Raw genomic sequence first — 22,486 nt, 5'->3', positions numbered from 1 at the left:
TTAAGTTGTACCAAGGGTTGTTCAGGGCTGGATAGTAGCAAACATTTCACAGAATCACAGAATGGTCCGGGTTGGAAGGGACCTGAAGGATCACAAATCTCCAACCCCCTGCCACATGCAGGGTCACCAACCTCTCCATTTAATACCAGACCAGGCTGCCCAGGGCCCCATCCAACCTGGCCTTGAACACCTCTAGGAATGGGGCATCCACAGCCCCTCTGGGCAGCTGTTCCAGCACCTCACCACTCTCTCTGTAAAGAACTTAACATTTCTTCTCTGCAAGAGTGGTCAGGCAGTGGCACAGCTGCCCTGGGGGAGGTGGGGGAGTCCCTGAAGTGCTCAGAAACCGTGAAGATGTGGCACCGAGGGACGTGATCAGTGGGCACGGTGGTGGTGGGGATGGAATTAAGGTTCTCAGATGTCTTTTCCAACCTGAACGTCTCTGTGATTCCACGACAAGCCCCAGGTGCCCCTACTGATGTGGAATCCACAGGGTGCTGACGGCAGGGGAGACATCCCCGGAGTACACGCTGAGAAATCCCTTTGTCTTCCACGGGCAAAGCTCGACCACCAAACCCACATCCTCCTGCGCGGGGCACAGATCCGTGCATCCTCACGTACCGCAGCCCCGCTCTCCTTTAGCGGCGTGCCGACCCGCACCGCCCCCAGCCGGCAGCCCCACGGCCCGGGGGCGGGGAGGCCGAGCCCATAGGGCGGGCGGGCGGCCCCGGCGGAGCGGCGGTGCGGCCCCATGGCGGAGACGGGCGGGCTGACGGCGCGGTGCCTGCGGGCTGCGCGGCGCCTCCTGCCCGCGGGGGTCCGGCGGGAGAGCGGGGAGCTGGCCCGGCTGGCGGGGCCGGTGGTGAGAACCGGGGATGCGGGGATGGGAGCGGCGCGGGGCGCGGGAGGGCCGGAACGGAGCTTTCCGCGGAGCTTTCCGCTGAGCTTTTCGCGGAGCCGGCGCTGCTTCGAGGCGTTTCGGTGCCGCTTGCACCCGCCCTGCCAACACGGATGGGGCTCGGCTGGAGTCAAACCGCTGTGGTTCATCCTTTAGTTGTCACCCAGCGCGGCAGATTCCCTTCCAGCCGTCTCCTTCCCCCTTGGGAGCTCGGGCTTTGCTGCTGGCTTGGGCTGAAAATCCATCTAACTGGATGCTCCGTGTCCCGAGCTTTCTGCCACTCCTGGTAGACGAGGACCAAATGGAGCAGCTCTGGGCGATGTCCTCACTGACACTCACGTGGCCCCAATGCCGCGGTGCAGCAGAGGAAATCACGGTGGTTTCTGTTCCCTTAGCAGTGCCCGTCAGCCCCTCAACGCTTCCATCCCCTGCTTGGTGGGCACAGGGAACCTCAAAGCAAACCTAGTGCTGTTTGCCACGTTTTGCTCTTAAGTAGAGCAGTCACAGAGCTCTCCTGCAGGGATTACTCATAGCTGCTTGCACGTGCTGAGGCCTGAGACAGTGCAGCATCTGCAGGCAGCAGTGGGAGGTTTGGTTTGGTTCTTCCTCTGACCTCACAGGAGCCAGTTCTCCAGCAGCTCTGGAGCCTGCAAGGAAGACAGGAGTGTGAGCAGCCCCCGGGCATGGCCCCGCAGCTGTACCCACCTGCCATGGGACCTCTTGCTCTTACCATCCTCTTCCAGCAGTTCCGTGCTGCATTGGGATTGATCTCTTGCCAAGGAAAAATGAGGTCCTGAGCTCACTGCCTGTGACAGCATCGCTGATCCTTGCTGGAGAGGAAGGTGGAGGCCAGACTTAGAGGAGAGGACGCTGCGTTCTGGGGAGCTGAGCTTTCCCCAGATGCATGGAAGTGCAAAAAAGCATCGAGAATTTTCATTTTCCTTCTCTACTCAGCTTTCATGATGGAAAAGAGCCTTTACAAGGCCATCTAGCAGATTGGCTTTGTAACACCAAAACACTACTGAGTTTAAGGACAAAGCCACCAGCGACCTGGGGGAAGCTTGGTGTTGGTTCAAACCCAACTGGCCATGGCCCAGCTGCAGGGGAAGGGCAGTGCTCCTCTGTGCCAATGGTGCTCACTTCTCCATCTCCTCTTCCCATTCTAGTTTGTAGCCCAGCTGCTGGGGTTCCTGATCAGCGTGGTCAGCTCTATATTCTGCGGCCATCTGGGGAAAGCTGAGCTGGATGCTGTGACGCTGGCTGTGTCTGTACGTATTGCTCTGCTTACCCTCTGATTTGAAACATGAAAATGGTGAGACATCCAAAAAGGGGAATAGAAAAGAAGAAGATGCAAAAGAAAAGCCCCGGAGGAATGCTTACTGAGGATTCTTTGCGCGTAGCCTGATGCAACACAAAGATTGCATCCAGCAAATTGTTCTTTCCTTTGCCCTGAGCAGAGGCAAGAGATGTGAGCTGAACAGCAGTGACTGTGCAAGGCCAGCAGCTGGGCAGCAAGACCCAGCTGTGTGTGTGTGTGGTGGGGAGCTGCACTGTTTGTAGTCCTTTAGCTGCTCATCCCTTGCTAGATGTTCCTTTTCACATCATAACAAGGAATAGGTTATTTAGGTAATATCAATGTGTTATTGTGAAAAACAGAGGAAGTCTGGAAACTTCCCAAAAAACTCACAGCAGAACAGTCTCTCTTCCCAACAGGGAGGGATATGGTGCTTTGGGCCACGTTCCCTGTGATTCTCACTTACCCAAGTCACTTGTATCTCCTCCAGGTCATCAATGTGATCGGCATCTCCGTTGGTTCTGGCCTGGCCTCGGCATGTGACACGTTGATGTCCCAGGTTGGTGGCAGCTCCCCCTTCCTTGTTACTGGTGGGGTTGGTTGGCAGTGCCTCACCTGCTGTGCAGTGTGGTTTGGGGCACAAAAGGTGGGAGGATGGGCAGCAGAGGGAAGCACAATCCACCCGAGAGCCAGCTAAACCCAACCGGCCTGCTGGTGGCCACTGCTGGGAGCAAGAAGGGAAATTACATCGCTGCCCCAGCCTTGAGCATTTGCCCACCCACAACTCTTACTCTGATCCTCTGTCCTCACGTAGACATATGGCAGCAAAAACCTGAAGCAAGTGGGCACCATCCTGCAGCGAGGGATCCTCATCCTGCTGCTGTTTTGCTTTCCTTGCTGGGCGATCTTCATCAACACTGAGCAGATCCTCCTGCTCCTCCGGCAGGACCCCGAGGTCTCCAGGTCAGAGTGAGATTGAGTGTGACCCCTGTCTGATCAGCAGCACATCAGGTCTCAGCCCTGCAGGCACTGAAGCCCCTTGGTCAGGGCCCATATGTGCTGGGTGCTTGGCTGGGTTACTGCATAGTGTTGAAATCAAGGCTCTGTGGAGCTCAAATATGACTCTGCTTGGTTTGGCTCTTGCTTTCCTGCCTCATTAACTGGGTAAACATCTCTCTTTCCAGATTAACGCAGGTCTACGTGATGATCTTTATTCCAGCTCTTCCTGTAAGTTGTTGCTAAAGCTTTTAGAAGCTCTGCATCCCCCAGTAACAAATGGGGAAATGAGGAAGGGTCCTTGCTCTGGAGGTCACAAGGCAGCATGATTTTGAGTTTTACAATGTGCCTCTTAAACCTTAATGGATTTAAACCTTAATGTTTGCTGCTGCTGGACCAGCAAACATGCTTTCCTTCATATTAGTGTGCAGAGGCTTTTACTGCAGGCCACATCCCTGCACAACAAGTTACAAGCTCTGGACATTGGAACTGAGTGCTGCAGAGCTCGCTCAGCTCTGTGATAAAGGCTGCAGCTCACACACATGCAGCCACTGGACTCTCAGCTGTTATCTGCCTCTCTGGAGAATCTCCTCCAAGCTGAAGCTGTGCTCCAAGGTTAAAATCAAGCATTAGCAGGGGATTGTGGGCAGCGTGCCGTGTTGTAGCACCCTGACACAGCCCTGCAAGAGCTGTGGAAAGTACCTCGCTGTAGGTGTTAAACTGTAGCTGGCCACTGAACCATAGAACAGCAGTGCTGACCAAATGAATTCTGACTCTTGCAGGCGGCGTTTCTGTACCAGCTGCAGACAAGATATTTACTAAGTCAGGTATTGTGTAACTGGGCTCTGGGCCAGTTCCTAGGAACGTGGATAAGGTTGGAGATCTAAGTTCATCCTGTCCTGGGGAGAGCTGGGCTGAGGAATGTGTGACCCACAGCCTCCAGCTGGCTCTGCAGGACAGGAGGAGCTTGTGGGAATCACCTCTGGGTTGCTCCATTCTCCTGCTGCTACCTCTGAGCTCTGCACTGAGCTGATGGTACCAACTGTTGAGCCCTGCTGTCCTCTGCATGTCTAATACAATCTGATCTTACCTGAAACAGGAGCCACCTTCTTGGCTTTCTCCTCAGACACTGCTGAAGGTCTTCCCAGTGTTTGCTGGATGGTAGCTTGGGTTGTGGCTGCAGGCTTGGGAGCTTGGGCAGTGCTGGAAAAGCAAACTCTAAAGTCTCTCCTTGTCTTCCAGGCTATCATTTTGCCTCAGGTAGTGACAGGAGTTGCAGCCAACATCCTCAACGTGGCCATGAACGCCTTCTTCCTATATGCACTGAAGCTGGGCATGGTGTAAGTGTGAGCAGAAGTGGTGACAGCCTCTGCCTGGGTGCAAGGGTTTGCTTGGGGCTGTGAGGGTTTTTCTTGGGTGCCATGTGCAGCAACCCTCTGTGCCCAGCCAATCAGCTTGGAAAGATCAGGCCAAGGATGGGGGTGAGGGGGGCTGGTCCATACCTGCAGCAAGGGATAGGTGCTTGCCACCAGGTCTGCTGGAGCTGAAAAAATGAGTGAGGGTGTTGTTTATAATCTGTTTCTCTCCTCAGGGGCTCAGCCTGGGCCAACACTGCTTCTCAGTACACTCAGGCCATTCTTCTCTTCCTTTTTGTGTGGTGGAAGAAGATCCACGTGCAGACATGGGGAGGTACTCTTCAGAGCTTAACCCTTCAACAGACCTGTGCCTGGCCCTGGGGATTTGGCACTGTCACCAGCACCTGGGTTATAGGTCTGATAAAGGGATGACCATCCCCTCGCTGTGGGAGAGGCTGTAGCCATGGCCTCAGGTTCCTTACTGTAGCCCCAAGCCCATTCCTGGTCACCCCACCTCTGAGATGCTCTGTGGTACAGCAGCTCTAGGCTGGTGTCCTGCAGCATCCCATGGGTCGCTGTCTTTAGAGTGTCCACATAACCTCATGGCTCCCATTCAGCAAGGAAAAGGAGAATCATGCACTCATGCTACTTCATCCCTACATTGCAGGTTGGACCAGAGATTGCCTCCTGGACTGGGGCTCCTACATCCAGCTGGCACTGCCCAGCATGCTCATGATGTGCATTGAGTGGTGGACCTTTGAGATCGGGAGCTTCTTGGCAGGTGAATCCAAATTCTCTTTCCATGGCTCTGCAGGGCATCTTCAAGCCATCCCTGCTCTGGTGGCTGCCTCTTGAGTGTGTCCCTGAGCATCTCTTGCCAGCAGCCTCCTCTGCAGGGTTTGTTCTGCAGTTTGCTGCATGTGTTACTTGGGAACCCTGTAGTCACTGCCTTCTTGTCAGCAAAGGAAAAGTTAATGCAGCTAATTTTGACCTAATTAACAAAGTGGTGCATCTTTTCCAGGGTTGCTCAGTGTGGTGGAACTGGGTGCTCAGTCTGTCATCTACGAGCTCTCCTCTGCAGCATACATGGTAAGGACTGGGTGCATAAAACTGGGATCAGCTGCAGATTCCCTCCTGGGGAAGGAGACAATTGCTGCAGGCTGTTGGCACTCACCTCTTCTTTGTCTGCTGCTACTCAGGTGCCTCTGGGCTTCAGCGTGGCTGTGAGTGTCAGAGTGGGCAATGCCTTGGGATCAGGGGATGTAGTGCAAGCCAAGACGTCCTGCATCACTGCTCTGCTGTGCGCAGGTCAGCCCAGGTCCCTGCAGAGGGGAATTAAAGAATTATCAGCAATAGGTTCAGTTCACCTCTCCCAGGGCTGGTGACCATTCCCAGCAACCCAAGCCCACTTGTTCAGATTATTCTGTTTGGACAGGGTGAGACCCTGGCTCTTCTGCACTGTTAGGAACCTAGTGCAAAGGCTTTGCTAGTTAAAGCACAATTTAGTGTTCTGTCTTCCACCTCCAGATGGTGGATAGAATATCGAGGGGAAAAGTAAGGACAGCAGCCTTGTCCTGTTCTGTAGTAATAGCCAGAGGTCTGCCAAGCCCCTGGGGACCTGGGGCATCCCCATCGCGTGAAGCCCCTGAGGTCTGGACCTGCTCAGGAGCAGCACGTGCAGCCTTTGAGGTTCAATGATTTCTTTTTCTTTCAGGAGTTTTTGCTGTGGTGGTTGCAACGTTACTGGGAACCCTCAAAGATGTGGTGGGCTACATCTTCACCAATGACAAGTGGGTTGGCGGCTTGCTTTGGAGCTTTGTTACCATTTTGGGTAACACGATCTGCCCAGGAGCAGCTCAGAGGCTGGGCTCAGGCTTTGCAGCTGGCCCAGATGTGTCAGAGTGCCCTGAGCCCACGCTGTGCTGCTTTCCCTGATCAGTACGTACGTCTTTCTAACAGGGAGATCGTTATGTTGGTGTCCAAAGTGATGATCATCTTTGCTCCATTCCACTTGTTCGATGCAGCAGCAGTGAGTATCCCAGCATGGGGAGCAATTCCTCCCTGCAAGTAGGGGTGCAATGGAGAGTGCAAAGCTGCCTTTAGGTCTTTTTGATCTATTACAATAATACAGAAAAGCAAACTGAAAAAAAATCACAGCAGCAGCTTCCATCACCCGTAGCACCTCAGCATCCCCTGTGCTTGGAGCTGCCTCTTGGCACTGCTGCAAAACAACTCTTCTGTAGCTCTCAAGTTCTCCCTCTTCCCCGCTGCTTCCTTTAGGCAACCTGTGGTGGTGTGCTGAGGGGCACAGGGAAGCAGAAGCTGGGTGCCATCGCCAACGCTGTCGGTTATTACGCCGTCGGTTTGCCCATCGGCATCTCACTGATGTTTGCAGCCAAAATGGGGGTGCTGGGTACGTGCATCCTCTGCTCAGCACTGCAGCTCTGGCTGTGTATGGCATTTTGACCGTGTCTGGCAGCAGCGAGGTTTCCATCAGCACTCACTGAAGTTCATTTCCATTCTGGCAGGTCTGTGGGTAGGGATGATCGTTTGTATCTCTTTGCAATCCCTCTCCTTCTCTGCTTTTGTCATGCGCATGGATTGGAAGAAAGCTGCAGAAGAGGTAAGACTTGTGCTTCCCTGCAGGAACTCTTAGTAGGTGTCATGCCAGTTTTTGCCCCAGAATAGCAGTAAAGATGTCTGTGGGGAGCTGAAGTGACACCAGATCTGTCCTCTTCTGTAGTACTGGAGCAGTTTGGGCTAAGCATGCTTGCTTTGGGAGGGTCAGGGAGGAGGCTCGGGTTTGCTTGGCTGGGCAGCACATCTCTGCTCTGAGAACAACTCTTGTGTGTGCTTTTAGGCTCAAGTCCGAGCTGGTCTGAAAAAACAGCTGGAAGATGTGAACTCCAATGGCACAGCTGCTAACAAAACATCTGCTATAGGTACGTAACCATGCCGCCCAACAGGGAGGGAACACAGATCCTCCACCCAGCCTTTTCTCTGCTTTACAGCCATGGCTGTGGTGTCTGTCCTTCCAGCTTTGATAGCTGGAAAGAGCACAGTGTCTGGTGCTGGTCCCTGGTACCCTTGTCACCACCCTGGCTGCTCTAGGGGAGAGCAGAGCACACCTGCATCTTCCCCTCAGCCCTGAGCCTCAGGAGAGGACCCTCAGAACTGGGCAGGGAGCAGATGGAGGCTACAGACATTGCAGCTCAGCTTCCCTACAGCACTCACCTCTCTTGCACAGATTACATCTCTGTAGACACAGACACTGTGGAGACCGTGGTGCTGCCTGACAGCATGGTGGGAGGAGGCGAGAGGCTCCCAGATCACCAGCTCATCACTCAGGAAGAGCCAGCGGATGTCCCTGCTCCTCCTGCTGTGGCATGGAGGGCCCTGATCGTCTGCCGGGTGCTGGCTGCTGCTGCTGCCCTTGCTGTGCTGCTGGTGGGTGTGCTGGTCCGGCTCCTGACAGCCCACAGCTAGAGGCAGAGCCAGCGTGCAACCAGGGAACTGTGCAGGAGGGCACACGGTGATGCCCCAGGAGGATGGTGCAGGAAGTAATTCTCCCTCAGCCACTCACAGAGTTCACTTTGCTCCATTTCTGGTTATAATATCTTGTCCCACACACGTGGTTCTTAGAGGGGTTGAGCTTGAGATCTGGTCCCTTCTCCAGCATTGTGTGGGGGATGTCACTTTGGGAGGCTGGAACCGACCTTTGGGGTGGCCAGGGATGGAGACAGGGACCTCGTGCTGCCGTCCTGCTTCCTCCTTGCTGGGAGCACTTGTCCAGATCATTTGCTAATGGCAGAGCCCAGACTGCCTGCTCAGTGTGGTCCCTTGCACACCAGCACCTCAAAGTGTCGGAGCTCACTGCTGTGCAAGGCCCACTGTGTTGGAAAAGGGCTGACTGCTCTGCCAGGGCACTGGGCGCCGGCCCTGTATGACAGGCACAGGGCCTAGAGCAACTCTTCTTTGCACTTTTGTAAGGTGGGATTTTGATACAATAAAAGTTTTCTGAGTAAATGTTGTGCTGTTAACAGGGTGTGAACATGACCTCGGTCATTGGCACAACCAAACTGGGTGAGGGGAGGCGTGTGCTGGTTTGTGTAGATGACCAATCCTCATAAGAATAACCTTAAACACAGCCTCCAACTCCTGGCCTTAGGGTTTGAGGCTGCAGAAGCAGCCAGGGATTTGTGCACCTCAGCTGCTGCTGGTTCTCACTGGGGAGGGTGTTGTGGTGCTGCCAAGGGGATGCCACGTGTGCTAACAGCACTGCCTGCCCCCTGTATGAGCTCTCCTACCTGCAGCGGTGTGGCAGCAGAGATGCTGCAGGCTGTGTGCTCAGCCTTCAGATGCAATTATCACCTCCAGTGGTGCAAGGCATCTCCTGGCATGTAGCAATGGGTGCCCGTGGGTGAGATGGTTGATACGGGAGCTCACAGCAGGCATTAACCACAGCCCCAGTGGGCTGTCACCAGGCGTGGGAGGATGCGACAGGCTGTGCCCTGCTTGCAGTCACTGTTGTTTTGGCACCACAGCTTGGGAAGAGTAGGATGGGCATGGAGCCACCATGCAGAACAGGGGCTGCTCCCAGGGCAGCAGCTCCCAGGGCAGCAGCTCCCAGCCATTGCCAGCACCCTGTGCTGGGCCCAGGCAGGATGCTATATTTGGCCTGGCAGAGCAGTGCTGCTGAAACCCGAGGCGGCCGCGCTGTGCGGGGCAGACAGCTGGAGCCAATGGGGCCGGCTTGTCTTGGCCAACGCCGCGCCGAGATGAGAACGGCCCAGAACACTCACAGCCAGCCGCCAGCAGCGGACGGACCCACGGACACTTCATCTCTGGTGGAAGAGGAGGACGACCTTCTTGCCCACCAGACACAGCAGAGCAGGGTATGAGGGCTCACCGGGACGATTTGGGAAGGCTCAGCTCCTGGGCTCCTCTGCAGTGGGACACAGGATCTGCGCTGCCCAAAGCCCCGCTCCCTGCCCTGCCCATCGCTGCCGGCTGCACGCAGCCAAGCCGGCCAGGCTGAAGTTCACCCCCAGGTTACACATTGCTCACCCTGTCGGGGCTGAGGCACCCGGCAGCTTTAACAGAGCGCGGAGAAAAGGGAACGTTTCACTCCTGGCAGAGCGGCAGAATGAAGCGGCCCGAGGAGAACGGCATCAGCGAGGGGACAGCTGATGGCCGCAGCAAGAAACGTCGCTGGATGCAGCGCCTGATCCCAGACAACTTCTGGGAGGATGCTAAGAAGCTGCTGGTGCTGGCAGGGCCGCTGGTAAGGACCCAGGGAGGGGAGCAACCAAGGGCTGCCAAACATGCTGCCCTCCTGTCTCCCCCCACCCCCATCTCCATCTCCATCTCCAACCTCTGCATCTCCTCTCCTCACGCTCAGATCCTGATCCAGCTGCTGATTTTCCTGATTCACCTGGTCAGCTCCATCTTCTGCGGCCACCTGGGCAAGGTTGAGCTGGCCTCTGTCACACTGGCCATCGCGGTGAGCGTGCTGAGGGGCTGGGATATGGGGACGGGTGGCTGAGACCTGCAGGCAGAGGGGACAGAGGAGACTTCAGCCTCCTTTGAACTGTTCTCACTTAAAAGCCCTAAATACTCACTTCTCTCAGTTTGTATTCCCATTTCCAGGTTATAAATGTCACTGCCATCTCTGTAGGATATGGTCTGTCTTCAGCATGTGATACCTTGATATCGCAGGTGGGTGTCATTGCCACTTGCCCTGGGGTCACCCACCAGGGTTTCAAGCATCACCTGGTGCTGCTGAGCTCCAGCAGCCGTCCCATAACCGGGAGCACTGAACTCCAGAGGAAATACTGAGCCCTTCCCGGGAGCAGAGCTCATGCCGTGCTCTCGCCCTCAGACCTATGGCAGCAGGAACCTGCTGCGCGTGGGGGTGATCCTGCAGCGTGCCATCATCATCCTCCTGCTCTGCTGCTTCCCCTGCTGCGCTGTGCTCATCAACATCGAGCAGCTCCTGCTGCTCATCCGCCAGGACCCCGAAGTCTCCAGGTTGGGTGGTCTCCAGGAGATGCTGCTTTGTGGGGTGCTGGTGGCCGTGTCCCTTGCTGACTGTGCCTCTCGTGTCCCCCAGGTTAACCCAGCTCTACGTGATGGCATTTGTCCCTGCTCTGCCGGTAAGCCCTGTCTGCTGGCCGTGTGTTTTGCACCTTTCTGTCCCAGCACTGGCCCCAGCTCATGCACCCATTTGCTTTTCAGGCAGTGTTTCTGTATAACCTGGAAACCAGGTACCTGCAGAACCAGGTGGGTCCCACACCCTACGCAGGCTCCTCTCAGCTCAGGGCTCCCCTAACCCCACACCCATAAAACATCACGGAGAGCTCTTCCAGAGAGATCCATCCCTCTACCCAATTGACATTCCATCCGATGTCCCCATCTCAGAGCTATACCTCCGATGCCAGAAGTTTCCTCTCTTGTTGTTAAAACTGTGGGGAGGGGGGCTGGTGATGTCTTCCCACAGCCATGGCAGATGGCAGCCCCCATTCACCCCTTGTTGCAGATGATCATGTGGCCCGTGGTGCTGAGCGGGCTTATTGGCAACATTGTCAATGTGATCGCCAACTCCGTCTTCCTCTATGTGTTCCACCTGGGAATTGTGTGAGTAACGCCTGCAGGGGGAAAAATGAAACCAAAAAGTCATTTTGGGGGACACCACACCACCAGCCACGTCCGGTGCTCCCAGGGACATCAGGCTCCAGCACCCCAAACTCGGGGAGATGTGAGCACGATGCCAACAGCCTTTCTCATTTCCTTTCCAGTGGTTCTGCCTGGGCCAACACCATTGCTCAGTATTCTCAAACCATTTTCTTGTTCCTGTACATTGTAGGCAAGAAGCTCCACGTGAAGACGTGGGGAGGTGAGGCATCTCTCTCCGGTTCCTGCTTTACGCACGCGTTCGTCAATCTTCTACTGCTTCTTTTGAGTGAGCTCTGTTAGTGCTGGAGGGGAAACATTAACCCCAGCCTGGGGACGCTGTGCTGCTCCAGTGGCAGCCTGGCATGCGGGCGTTGGCAGAGCGCCGTCCAGTAACCATTAATTGGGGAGGAAGGAAGCCCTCTGTAGAGGCGTTGTAGGGTTTGGCCCCAAAGCCGGATGAGCGCAGGCGTAGGCATGAGGTTGTCCTCAGGTGCTCTGATCCGGGAAGGATGAGCTGAGCGTTGCAGCTCAACTTGTATGTGCATGCTTCGCAGCTAGAGGTCACATGGAACCCGTGAGAGTTGTGCTGGGGGCTCTGCTAGTAGCTCCTGGGGTGATATTTAGCCAGTCTGGCTTCCGTCAGGATGGACCATCTCCTCCATAGAATCATAAAGGTTGGAAAGATCAATAAGATCACATCCAACTACCAACCCATAACTTGTGACCATGTCACTCAGTGTGACATCTTTTCTTGAACACCTCTACAGACAGTGACTCCATCACCTCCCTGGGCAGCCCGTTCCAACACATTACCACTCTTTCTGAGAAGAAACTTTTCCTAATATCCAACCTAATACCCAACCTCCAAACCCTCTTCTCTCCATAGGCTGGTCCAGAGAGTGCCTGCTGGAGTGGGACAGCTTCACCTCCCTGGCCATCCCCAGCATGCTCATGATGTGCATCGAGTGGTGGACCTATGAAATCGGCAGCTTCTTGATAGGTCAGCAGAGGGAGGGGGACTGTCAGGGTGAGATGGGGCACTGTGGTTATCACAGGGGCTGAGCACCTGAACCTCCTGCCCCCAGGGCTGCTGAGCGTCGTGGAGCTGTCAGCACAGTCTGTGATCTACGAGGTGTCTGTCGTTGCCTTCATGGTAAGTGATGGGGGTTTTGGGTTCAGATCGGGCTCCCTAGGGTCTGTCCCAGCTCAGATACAGCCAAAGCTCAGCTTCACTCGGCTCTATTCCCTACATCTCCCCTCTCCGTGCTCAAGTCCCTCCTTGCTCCTGCCTCCCCTTCCCATGGAGTAGATGACCAAAATTAGGCCTGATGCTCCATCGTCCCTCCTGCCACTGTCTTTACTCCCTGTGGCTGCAGATCCCCCTGGGGCTCGGCACAGCTGCCAGTGTGCAGGTGGGGAATGCTTTGGGCGCTGGTGACATTGAGGTGGCCAAGAGATCCTCCTCCACCAGCATGCTCTGTACAGGTCAGCAGCAGTGCTCTGCTCATTCTCTCTCTGCTCCAGGCTCCCCATGGCCATCAGGATGCACTCACCTCCTTGCTTTGCTTTCCAGGGGGGTTTTGCGTTGCTGTAGGGGCCATTTTAGCTGCCACAAAGGACGTGCTGGGATACATCTTTACCAATGAAAAGTGAGTGTCCCCAACTCCCACCATGGATGCTTGTTCCCAGAAAGAGACTGCTGGCTCTTTGTCTGCAGGGAGATCATCGACTTGGTGGCGTGGGTCATGCCCGTCTACGTCGTCTTCCACTTGTTTGAAGCCATGTGTGTAAGTCCCTGGGAATGATGCTACTTTTCAGAGGGGATCTTGGTGTTGAGTGCATGAAAAGTGCCAAACCTGCAGGATGGGGCAAAGAGAAATGAGCACTGGGGCACGATTTGGTGGTGATGGTGGTGTCAGCTGGTGGGCATGGTGGTGATGGCTAACGGTTGGACTGGATGAACTTAGAGATCTATTTCAACCGTAATGATTCTATGATGGGAGGCAGGGGAAGTCTTGTATTCAGGGCTGGTTCACAGCCCCAAATTTGGCCCCATTCTGCTCCCTCTCCCCGCAGTGTGCCTGTGGTGGGGTGCTCAGAGGCACAGGCAAGCAGAAATTCGGTGCCATCCTCAATGCTGTGAGCTACTATGGTGTGGGACTGCCCTTGGGAGCCGTGCTGCTCTTCGTGGCCAGGATTGGTGTCATAGGTACTACCTCCCCCAGCCCTATAGATGGATGCAGCTCCCTACTGCTTCCTCTGCCTGGCTCTGCAGTGCTGCTGGGGACTGGAAGCACTGGGGCAGACTGGGACAGTCAGTGCACTGCTGAGTGCCCTAAATCACCCTGGGTAAAGCCACCGCTGCAGCTCTGCTGGGCAGCCCCATTCCCACATCCCTGGTGACGTCCCCATTCTTGGCTCACTGTACCTTCTTGGCTGGGTCTGCCTGGTGATGCTGCCCAGCTGACACCAGCATGCCCTCGGCAGGGCTGTGGCTCAGCATGCTCGTCTGCGTCTCCATGCTCTGCACCTGCTTCCTCATCTACATCTGCCGCATGGACTGGAGGAAGGCGGCTGAGGAGGTAACCGTGTGCTGCACCCACCCAGTGGGATGGGATGGCAAAACCCAGGGCTCCGTGTTTGGGACCACGGATGCTCCTTTGTGTTTTGCTTCCTCCCAGCACGCACCTCGAGATGCCCCTCTGTGCTAACAGCTCTGAGGTTCCCACCAGCCTCCGGCTTTGGGGAACTGGGGGCATCCTTTACTGTGCCATTTCTGGACACACAGAACATGCAGGTGGGGATCCCCCCCCTGGCTGAGTCCCATTGCTCCCCCAGGCTCAGCGCCGTGCAGGAGTGACCCCGCAGCCGCTGGAGGAGCAGCAGCAGCAGAACCCCGAGCCTCACAGCAAGGCGCCATCCCTGATGCCCCACACTCACCTCCCTGCTGCAGCGGTGCGGGGCTGCGTAGGTACGGCCGGGGCTGAGGATGACGGCTACGTGCCTGCAGCGCGCAGATCTCTGGCAGAGGCTCACGGTGACCTCTCCTCATCTCATTGCAGCGGGAGTGGATGCTCAAAACGGCGTGGTGCTCACGGGCATCACCAGGACGGATGGTGCCAACTTCCAGGAGGAGCCGCGCGGTGCGCTGCCGGACGCTGCGCCCACCTGGGGGCTAATCCTGCGGCGGGGATTGGCGGCGGCCGCGGCCATCGCGGTGCTCGCACTCGGCGTTGTGATAAAGCTCGTGACCAGCAAACACTGACCTGCAGCAGGGCTCAGGGACTCGCTCTGGGGACCGAAGCCCCTCCTGGCGGATGGATGCGCAAAGCACAGACCGGACTGCATCTGGACGTCCCGTAGAGTTCAGCCTTTGGCAGCATCTCATCGGCTTTTGCTTGGGAACGGCCCCACAGCTGCTCCGACACCAGGAGCACGGCTCTGGGCTGCTACACGAGCAACGCAGGCGTCCCCTTCCTGCCCTGCTGCAGCTCTCACCCACTGATGGGAGCTGAGCTCACGTCACTGCTCTGACAATGCCAAATAAAGAATGAACTCAACCAGGCTCACGCTTTAGGCACTGCCCTTGGGACACCCAGATGGCTTTGTGGTGAAACAAGGCTTTATTCAGCAAGAGTCAGGCTCCCAGTTCAGTACTATGAGGTGAAAGACAAGCAGTGCACCAACAGAACATAGAAGTCTCATTACAGGTGAGATTGCCAGCTGCTCAACCAAAGGCTGTCCCATCCATAGCACGCATTGTTGGGCTCACTGCTGATATGAGGCAGCTTTATGCAGGGATCACATGAGACATTTACATAGCCAGGCTCAGTAATGAGTGACCTTCCTCCAACATAATTCCCCCATGCCCAATAGCTGTTCCATGGGCTCCTATCTGCAGCGTGGGGCAGGGACTGCTCCCTTCCACCTGCACCACTGGGACATGGCCAAAGGTTTCAGGCTGCAACAGTTCAGCAGCAGACTGAGTTATCCAGGGCTCCTTTGCTTCTACTCAATCAGTTGGTAGAGAAGAAATTGTAGCAAAGAAGTTCAGCAATAGGAATACAGGATGAAAATGATAGGTTATGGCTCTGCTGGGTGCAGGGAACCTTCACCATAGGGTCATCACCTACAGAAGGACAGACAGGCTGGGTGCCCCCAGGGGGAGCAGAGCCTCACAAAGCAATGGGGTGGAGGTGGGGGTCAGGTGGGGCTCAGGGAACATAAAGAGATACCTTTATCACCATTGCCACCACACACCACTTACCCAACACGGCCAACACCATCAGCCTCATGCAAAGAAAGTTACCTCAAAGCAGTTGTCTGCCAGCTGTCTCCCAGGCAGAGCAAGCGGGCACAAGTCCTACTCCTACACAGCACTCTCCTCCCACAGGAGGATGTTTGGCCCTGGCCCAATACAATGTGCCCTTCACCAGCCATCCCCTGGTGTTGTGAGCTTACAAGCACCAAATCACAGCTTGCTGCTCCGTGTGATGGGAGGAACGTGCTGCTCAGGCACTGGGGACCCTCCAACACTGTGCACAGCCGCACCACCGCTCGCTGCTGAAGGCATGGAAGTGATCCCACTTGTCCCAGGAGGACAGACCGAGTGGGACACACTTATGGGATGGATTGGCACAGAACAGGGGCAGAAGCAACCCAACCAGTCTTAGTGATCCTTCCCTGACAGCAGGAGATCACCACGCAGTGATCTGTGCTGCTGTGCTGGGGCGGAGGTACACGTGAAGCAGCTGCCACCTGCACACATGTGCCATGTTCAGCCAGAGCTGGGGTGGCACAGGACAGGCAGGATTCCACAGGAGATTGCAGTGACTTACCACACCTACTTTCTTATTTAAATTCTTAGTATTTATTTTGTATTTGCAAAATAATTCATTACAAAGCCTTAGCATGTAGATTTTCACCAGACGCGAAGAAATCCCACCTACTGTGTAGTGATCACAATTTGCTAAGAAATGCATTCAGTCATCACTTCCAGATTTTCTTTAAAGAACATTTACAGGGTCCTTCCACCTTCAATTTCTCCACCGCCATCTCCCCAGATTAGAACAGGTCCCGTGTCATAACCCAGTGTAAAACCATAGCAGACCCAGAAGCTCAAACACATTGGGGTACACACTCCCAGTAATTGCTTTCTCCTGTTCAGGGGTCCTTTGTCATTAGTAAAATACAGACATGGCACTTATCTTCTTTGCAGTCTTGTAATTATCAAACAATTGCTATAATGTGCCCCACAGCCCCCAGAAGGAGTCAGCCTGCACCACCCAACAGCTGTGGATGATTCTGGCTCACGGGGATCCAGAAATATTCCACCCCAAATAGATGGCAAGTGGGAATCTCACCCGATTTATTCATAACCAGCACTATGAGAACAAAGCACGAGCCAGCACACCAGCAGCACAGCCTGTCTCACACCTGTCACCAAGAGCAAGGCTGGCTGGAGCACAACAGAAGAGACTGACCCCAGAACTGCAGGGAAAACACTGTCAGACCAATTACAGCTGAAACATGAGCTCCTGTTTGTCAGTGGATGAAGCCAGGCAGTTTGGTGTAAGACAGGGGGTGTGTGTTCCTGGAAGCAGTGCTCTGCAGGGCATAGGGTGGTGTCAGGTGCTGTATTTCTTGCTCTTCAGTTCTCCTTTTGAGAGCTTTTATCCACTGGTCCCTCTGTTTCAGTGTGGCTTGTTAATAAGCAGGAGTCCAGGCCTCCTCATGATTAGTACTTCATGATTAGTGCTGCTCTGTGTGCTCAACAGCTCACAGAAATAACCCAGCTCAAAAGAAAAACAGGACTGAAGTGAAAGAAACAGACACGAAGTGAGCACCCAAAATATGACTTGCACACAGGTTATGGCACCTTCTCCTCTCTTCAGAAAGCCATCTGTGAAAGCAAAACACAACACCACCCTCCTGTAAGGTTTTGCTGAAACAAGACCATCTTCCTTCCTAGAACAATCTGAAGCAACCCTCCTTGCTCCCCTTGATGTCCCCAAGGTGCCACCACATCCAGCTTGTCTGCCTCCACCCCTGAGCATGCTGGTTATCTCAGACACTGCGTGAGCTGCGAGGGAAGGCACTGCTCCCCAGTGCCAGGAGGAGCCTCCCCATGCCCCACATCCACTGCTCTAACAATGCTTCACCCAAACTTAACTAGGTCTGCACACGGGAAAAGAGAAAGGCTCCTACCTCACTGTAACAGCAACAGCAGTGCTCTGAAACCTGCTCCTCCTTAACACACACTGAGCCAGCCCAGCCTCTGAACAGCCAGCACAACCAAGAGAGCTTTTCTCTTCAGCACAGACTGATGATTCTGAGAAAACCCAAATGATTTCAAGATGCTGTGAGCTCCCTCCTTCACTGAGGTGTTCATCTAGACAGGGCTTGCTTCCCTAGCTGTTACTTCAAGGCCAGTCATTGGCTCTTCTACCTCCTCCTGGATTCAGCTATGTAGGCTGATTATTTCCTCCTGTTTGTTGGGCTCCTGCGCTTCTGATCACAGCTGTCTGAAAAAATGGACCACCCCCATCTGCCTCTGCAGGGAGCTTTGCACAGGTGTCACCATCCAGGACAGAGAAAGAAACAGTAAAGCAGGCAGGGAGATTTCTCTGAGGACATTTCTGTTCTACGTGTCATTGGCAGGAGTGAGAAACAGATGCTGATCATTTCAGGTGGGCCAAGCATAAGTGTCAGGAGACAAAAAAACAGATCAGGCTCTAAGAAAGGAGTGAAATTGCAAAGAGAGGACGTGCAGAAGGTAAAACAAATTGCTTATGCACTCAAGTAGAAAGCAAAGAGCCACAGCTCACCTTCATCACCACTGCTGCTACAACACCCAACAGGGCCAACATGATCAGTCCCACACGGCCCTTGTTAAATCGCTTCAGAATAAAGAATTTGGCCCAATCCAACTTCTTCTGGCTGCTGGGAGGGTACCGGACCATGTTCGTGCCCTCCATCTTCAGATCCTTGATCAAGCAGGAGCGGTGGTGGGAGAAGGTGTCAAAGCTGTGTTTGCCATGATAGGCTCCCATCCCACTGTTTCCTGAGACACAGAGCATGGGCAGATCACACTGTGACCTCAGCTGGTCACACCTTTGGCCACTTGTGGCCAACAGTAAACCAGCCACTGCTGTTCTAACAAGCAGCAAGTCAAAGTGCTTAGAGAGGAGCTCTGGTAACTTACCAACACCACCAAAGGGTAAGGTTGTAAGGAAGAAATGCATGATGACATCATTTCCAGTAACGCCCCCGCTGGAGGTTTCTGAGATAACTCTCTTAATTAACTGAAAGAAGAAAAAACAACAGCAAAAAATTACAAAGGCCCAGAAGAGACGAGCAGGACTGAGAGGGGAGCATAGGCCATCTGGCCATCGTGTTAATTTTCTCTTGCTGACAATTCAACCAAGCCCTCTCTATGCAACACTAACTGAAAAGTTAAAGTTGGAAAGACTAGAGCTCTTCTCTACAGCAAGATACTAAAAATATCAAAATCAGGAACAGCTATATGACGTGCTAATCACCAAACAGGAAATTCAGCTGTTATCCTTCTGTTTCATAATGTCATGCAAATCCAGAGCCCTTCAGTATGCACCAGGCAGCTCTGGGAACATGAGACAAATACTGCAATCCACACACAAACAGGAGCCAATGCAGGTCCTGTGGGGAGCTGTGACTGGGGCTGCTGCACGAAGAACCAAAGTGTGCAGAGCCAGCATTGTGGAGGAGCAGGGCCCTGATCCACCTTCTTGTCGTTGGAGAAGACATAGAGAGCAAGCGGCTTCTCCCGACGGTTGATGAACTCAATGGCTTCGTCTACGTTCTTCACAGACACAATGGGCAGGACCGGCCCAAAGATCTCCTCTTCCATCACCTTGGACTCCGCAGAAACGTCCGTGAGGATGGTGGGTGCTGAGGAGGGCAGGAGATGCGCTGAGCAGGGCCACAGATGAGGCCAACATGGGACTGGGGGCTGCTGTCCGGATGCCACCACCCACCCTCCCCTGCCCAACACCTGGCACAGGTACCTATAAAGCAGGTGGCCTCATCGGTCTCTCCTCCATGGGCAATCTTCTGCCCCTCCAGCAGGCTCATGATCCTCTTGAAGTGACGCTTGTTGATGATCCTTTCGTAATCTGGACATTTCTTCACGTCCTCCCCATAGAACTCCTGCCATAACACACAGCACAACCAAGCATTTGATGCACCTTCAGCTTAGCAGCAGCATCAGAGCTGCCAGGACAAAAAATGACACCTCTGAGGTGAGAGGGATAACTGGCACAGCACGAGAGCTGCCACGCTCACCCGCAGCGTCGCCTTAATGTTCTCCACCACTTGGCTCTGGATGGATGGGTGGCACAGGATGTAGTCTGGGGCAATGCAGGTTTGCCCACAGTTCATGTACTTCCCCCACGTTATCCGCCTGCAGAAAAACAGAGAGGGGTTCTCTGCATCATCCTTTCTAATCCCACCACCCTGACAGCAGCACCACTTGGGAACCTACGGTCCCTCAGAGCCCACACACATCTCTCTGCCCCAGTGCTCAGCCCCATGGCAGGCTGACCTGCAGGCAACGGCCAGGTCGCAGTCCGTGTCGATGTAGCAGGGGCTCTTCCCACCCAGCTCCAGGGTGACAGGTGTCAGGTGCTTGGCAGCCGCTGCCATCACGATTTTGCCCACAGCAGAGTTCCCGGTGTAAAGGATGTGATCAAACCTCTGTGTCAGCAGTTCTGTGGTCTCAGGCACTCCCCCCGTGACCACCGGGTACAGCTCCTGTACATACAAACAAGAGCCCTGCATGTACCTTGATTTAAAGCAATTAGATCAAGTGAGCAGCTGTCCATGAGGCCCCGCCCTCTGCTCCTTCCAGTTAAATGACATTTTATTTACTACACTGTCCCAAAGAAACTAAAAAAAACTGAGCTCAAAACCAGGGCTGAGTCAGGCTGAGAAGTTGCTTCCACACTTTAAGACTTGGAGCATAAATGACCAGCAGCAACTCCCTTTCCTCAGCTCTCACTCCCCACCTAGAGAAAACACTCACTGCCTAGAAAAACACACATACCAGAGCTGTGCTGTCAAGAGGAAAAGTCTGGGAGAAACAGCGCAACAGATATCAAACAAGAAGAAGGGAAAACACATTGGGCTACCAGCACAGTAGGACATGAATACCAGAGCCAAGTGCTGCTAAGCAAGCAGCCTGATTCACAGGAACAGCACAAACCCATGCCTACAGGCCACATCCCAAAAAGAAGGTATTGCAGAGAGAAACACCTGCACATAGCATAGCCCTTAATGCTATGATGAACATCAAAAAGAGGGCTATACTGCAGCAAGACTGTGAAGGCACAATAAATTACACGAAAGCAGGAAGAACACAGCAGTGTGTCTGCATACTCTACAACCAGTTCAAATATTCCTCTATCTCCTACCTACGCCCTTTTAGCGATAAAGGGCAAATATTTCAACTCTAACCCACAGCAGCCACGTGAAACCAATGCAGATATTTCCTCGAGGTATCCAAACACCAGGCACCAAATCGTACTCACCTGGTCCAGGTACTGAGGGAGGATGTTGGCGATCAGCTGGGACGTGTGCTCACTGATCTCCGACGGCTTCACCACCACCGCATTGCCTAGGAGACACACACAGCCCTCGTGCTCCCCTCGTGCCCCCACACAAACCCCCATAAGGGATGCGGGCCGTGGCGGTTCCCACCTGCTGCGATGGCCCCGATCAGCGGCTGCATGACCAGCACAAAGGGGTAATTCCAGGCTCCGATCACCAGCACCACCCCCAGCGGCTCGGGGTTGATGTACGCCTCGTCCCGAAGCGTCAGGAGGTTCTTTTTCACCGGCCGAGGAGCCGCCCACGACGGCAGCTTCTCCATGGTCAGGGCCAGCTCCCCCAGCACCCCCATGATCTCGTGGCTGTAGGCGTTGTGACCGCACTGCAACGGCACGGATGGGGGACGGCTGGAAAGGCGCCCACCTCCCTCACCCGACGGAAACCTGGGTCGGAGGGAACCTTAAAGCCCGCCCAGCCGGGCTGCCCCCAGCACGAGCGCCGTGCCCCTCAGGGCTCGCACAGCTCTGGGCCTCGCCGCCCCGTGAACGAAAAACGACGGCCCCAAACCTTGTGCAGATCCGCCCCGATGGCCGCCAGGATCTCCCGCTCCTTCTCCTGCACCATCCGCTGCAGGTTCCTCAGCTGCTGCAGCCTGAACTCCAGCGGCCGGCTCCGACCCGAGTTGAAGGCGGCTCTCGCCCGGCCCACGACCTCCGCCATCCTCCCCATGGCCGCTCAGCGCTCAGCCCGGAGTCTTAACGAAAGTTTAAAGAATTTGCCACACTCGATATATGCAAAAGTTCCGAAGAGAAACGCGCGGCGCGCAGCGGGCCGTACCGGGCCCGGGGAGCCCCTCAGGGCCGCGGGGTTTCCCGCCCCGCAGACCCCGGCCCGCCCGCGCCCCGCTCACCTCAGCGCGGCCGCTTCCGCCTTCCGGTCACGTGACAGCGCCACGCGCCACCTCCCAGCTGCTGGAGCGGGGGGCGAAGGAGAAAGGAGGGCGAAAATAGGAACGAAGCAAACCCGAAAAAACCGAAAGGAGCAGGGCGATGCCAGCGCCGTACCTTGGGTCTCACCGTGCGGGTTTGCTCCCTTCGCCTCTGTCCGGCAGCAGCAGCACAGCCGGCCGTGAGCCGTGCGCGGGCTGAGCTCGCGGTGCTCCGGACCGGGGGGCAAATTCCAACCGCGCTCCCTTATCTGAGCTGGGCAGCGCCGCGGGGCGGCCTTCCCCTCCCTGCTCTGCTGACCTGGTGAGGTGGTGTAGGACAGCGCACGGTGACACGCACAGCCAGGTTAAACCCGGTACAGCACTCGTGTGGGAAACACGGGAAGGGAATTGAGACGAGGCTGGGCTTATTCCAGTTAATTAGCCCTGCCTCAACTTGTTCCTCTGAGAAACGCAAGGGGATTTATTTGGAAATGATGTTCCCATTTCAGACCCAGCAGCTCCACAAGCTTCGTATCTGACACACCTACAGGGGTCACATCGCAAATGCTGCTCGGCCAAACCCGTGCCCAGCTGATCCCGCAGCTTCTCCCTCCCCTCTGCAGCGCTCCCCCGATGTCGGTTGGCTCTGCAAACAGCACTGCTGCAGCCCAGCCAGCACGGGGACATTGCACAAGCTATTGCACAAATCTCAGCTGTAAACAGCCTGCTGGGGAAAGGAATGACAAGAGCATCTG

The 22,486-nt window shown here is 55.1% G+C and overlaps 3 protein-coding genes across 8 annotated transcripts; 2 read left to right on the top strand and 1 right to left on the bottom strand.

Moving 5' to 3' along the window:
• The first annotated feature begins 729 nt into the window (after positions 1-729).
• On the top strand, positions 730-8,592 carry LOC116227993 (multidrug and toxin extrusion protein 2-like). The gene is made up of 17 exons (XM_031591577.2): positions 730-862; positions 2,065-2,166; positions 2,683-2,751; positions 3,007-3,155; positions 3,377-3,419; positions 3,971-4,015; positions 4,431-4,528; positions 4,780-4,877; positions 5,211-5,324; positions 5,565-5,632; positions 5,743-5,851; positions 6,258-6,333; positions 6,503-6,572; positions 6,824-6,956; positions 7,072-7,166; positions 7,404-7,485; positions 7,791-8,592. Exons 1-17 carry the CDS (start codon positions 752-754, stop codon positions 8,027-8,029), a joined length of 1,701 nt encoding a protein of 566 aa, XP_031447437.2. The 5' UTR covers positions 730-751; the 3' UTR covers positions 8,030-8,592.
• Positions 8,593-9,234: 642 nt separating this feature from the next.
• Positions 9,235-14,796, top strand: LOC116227827 (multidrug and toxin extrusion protein 1-like). Of its 3 annotated transcripts, none has more exons than XM_031591322.2 (18): positions 9,235-9,438; positions 9,681-9,827; positions 9,945-10,046; positions 10,193-10,261; positions 10,425-10,573; positions 10,656-10,698; positions 10,781-10,825; positions 11,082-11,179; positions 11,341-11,438; positions 12,105-12,218; positions 12,304-12,371; positions 12,595-12,703; positions 12,792-12,867; positions 12,936-13,005; positions 13,295-13,427; positions 13,706-13,800; positions 14,057-14,189; positions 14,281-14,796. In XM_031591322.2, exons 1-18 carry the CDS (start codon positions 9,286-9,288, stop codon positions 14,481-14,483), a joined length of 1,905 nt encoding a protein of 634 aa, XP_031447182.2. In that variant the 5' UTR covers positions 9,235-9,285; the 3' UTR covers positions 14,484-14,796. The 3 variants fall into 3 exon arrangements, with proteins under 3 accessions (XP_031447182.2, XP_089978717.1, XP_089978716.1); XM_090122591.1 differs by having other exon boundaries at positions 9,646-9,827; XM_090122590.1 differs by having other exon boundaries at positions 9,637-9,827.
• Positions 14,797-16,065: 1,269 nt separating this feature from the next.
• On the bottom strand, positions 16,066-22,479 carry ALDH3A2 (aldehyde dehydrogenase 3 family member A2). 4 transcript variants are annotated; one of them, XM_090122594.1, is made up of 13 exons: positions 21,868-22,479; positions 21,714-21,771; positions 21,371-21,557; positions 20,954-21,185; positions 20,785-20,870; positions 19,800-20,008; positions 19,541-19,658; positions 19,264-19,405; positions 18,981-19,147; positions 18,423-18,522; positions 18,046-18,281; positions 17,426-17,549; positions 16,066-17,120 (listed from the first exon to the last, which is right to left on the bottom strand). In XM_090122594.1, exons 3-12 carry the CDS (start codon positions 21,530-21,532, stop codon positions 17,469-17,471), a joined length of 1,533 nt encoding a protein of 510 aa, XP_089978720.1. In that variant the 5' UTR covers positions 21,533-21,557; positions 21,714-21,771; positions 21,868-22,479; the 3' UTR covers positions 16,066-17,120; positions 17,426-17,468. The 4 variants fall into 4 exon arrangements, with proteins under 4 accessions (XP_089978720.1, XP_031447442.2, XP_089978722.1 ...); XM_031591582.2 differs by lacking the exon at positions 21,714-21,771; XM_090122596.1 differs by lacking the exon at positions 17,426-17,549 and having other exon boundaries at positions 21,868-22,471.
• Positions 22,480-22,486: the final 7 nt, after the last annotated feature.

This window comes from Phasianus colchicus, chromosome 21 (assembly GCF_987193195.1).
Source record: "Phasianus colchicus chromosome 21, bPhaCol1.hap1.1, whole genome shotgun sequence".
NCBI lineage: Eukaryota > Metazoa > Chordata > Aves > Galliformes > Phasianidae > Phasianus > Phasianus colchicus.
Note: the sequence above shows the minus strand (reverse complement) of the source record. Positions and strands in the feature narration are given on the sequence as shown.

Excerpts from the sequence above, each read along its gene's own strand:
- ALDH3A2 (XM_090122594.1), bottom strand. The coding sequence starts at position 21,532 with ATGGGGAGGATGGCGGAGGTCGTGGGCCGGGCGAGAGCCGCCTTCAAC. Across the intron at positions 20,871-20,953 it reads GATCGGGGCCATCGCAGCAG|GCAATGCGGTGGTGGTGAAG; the intron begins GTGGGAACCGCC and ends TGTGTCTCCTAG. Across the intron at positions 18,523-18,980 it reads TCTTCTCCAACGACAAGAAG|TTAATTAAGAGAGTTATCTC; the intron begins GTGGATCAGGGC and ends TTCTTCTTTCAG.
- LOC116227993 (XM_031591577.2), top strand. The coding sequence starts at position 752 with ATGGCGGAGACGGGCGGGCTGACGGCGCGGTGCCTGCGGGCTGCGCGG. Across the intron at positions 3,420-3,970 it reads TCTTTATTCCAGCTCTTCCT|GCGGCGTTTCTGTACCAGCT; the intron begins GTAAGTTGTTGC and ends TGACTCTTGCAG. Across the intron at positions 5,633-5,742 it reads TCTCCTCTGCAGCATACATG|GTGCCTCTGGGCTTCAGCGT; the intron begins GTAAGGACTGGG and ends GCTGCTACTCAG.
- LOC116227827 (XM_031591322.2), top strand. The coding sequence starts at position 9,286 with ATGGGGCCGGCTTGTCTTGGCCAACGCCGCGCCGAGATGAGAACGGCC. Across the intron at positions 10,047-10,192 it reads CTGTCACACTGGCCATCGCG|GTTATAAATGTCACTGCCAT; the intron begins GTGAGCGTGCTG and ends TCCCATTTCCAG. Across the intron at positions 10,574-10,655 it reads CAGGACCCCGAAGTCTCCAG|GTTAACCCAGCTCTACGTGA; the intron begins GTTGGGTGGTCT and ends CGTGTCCCCCAG.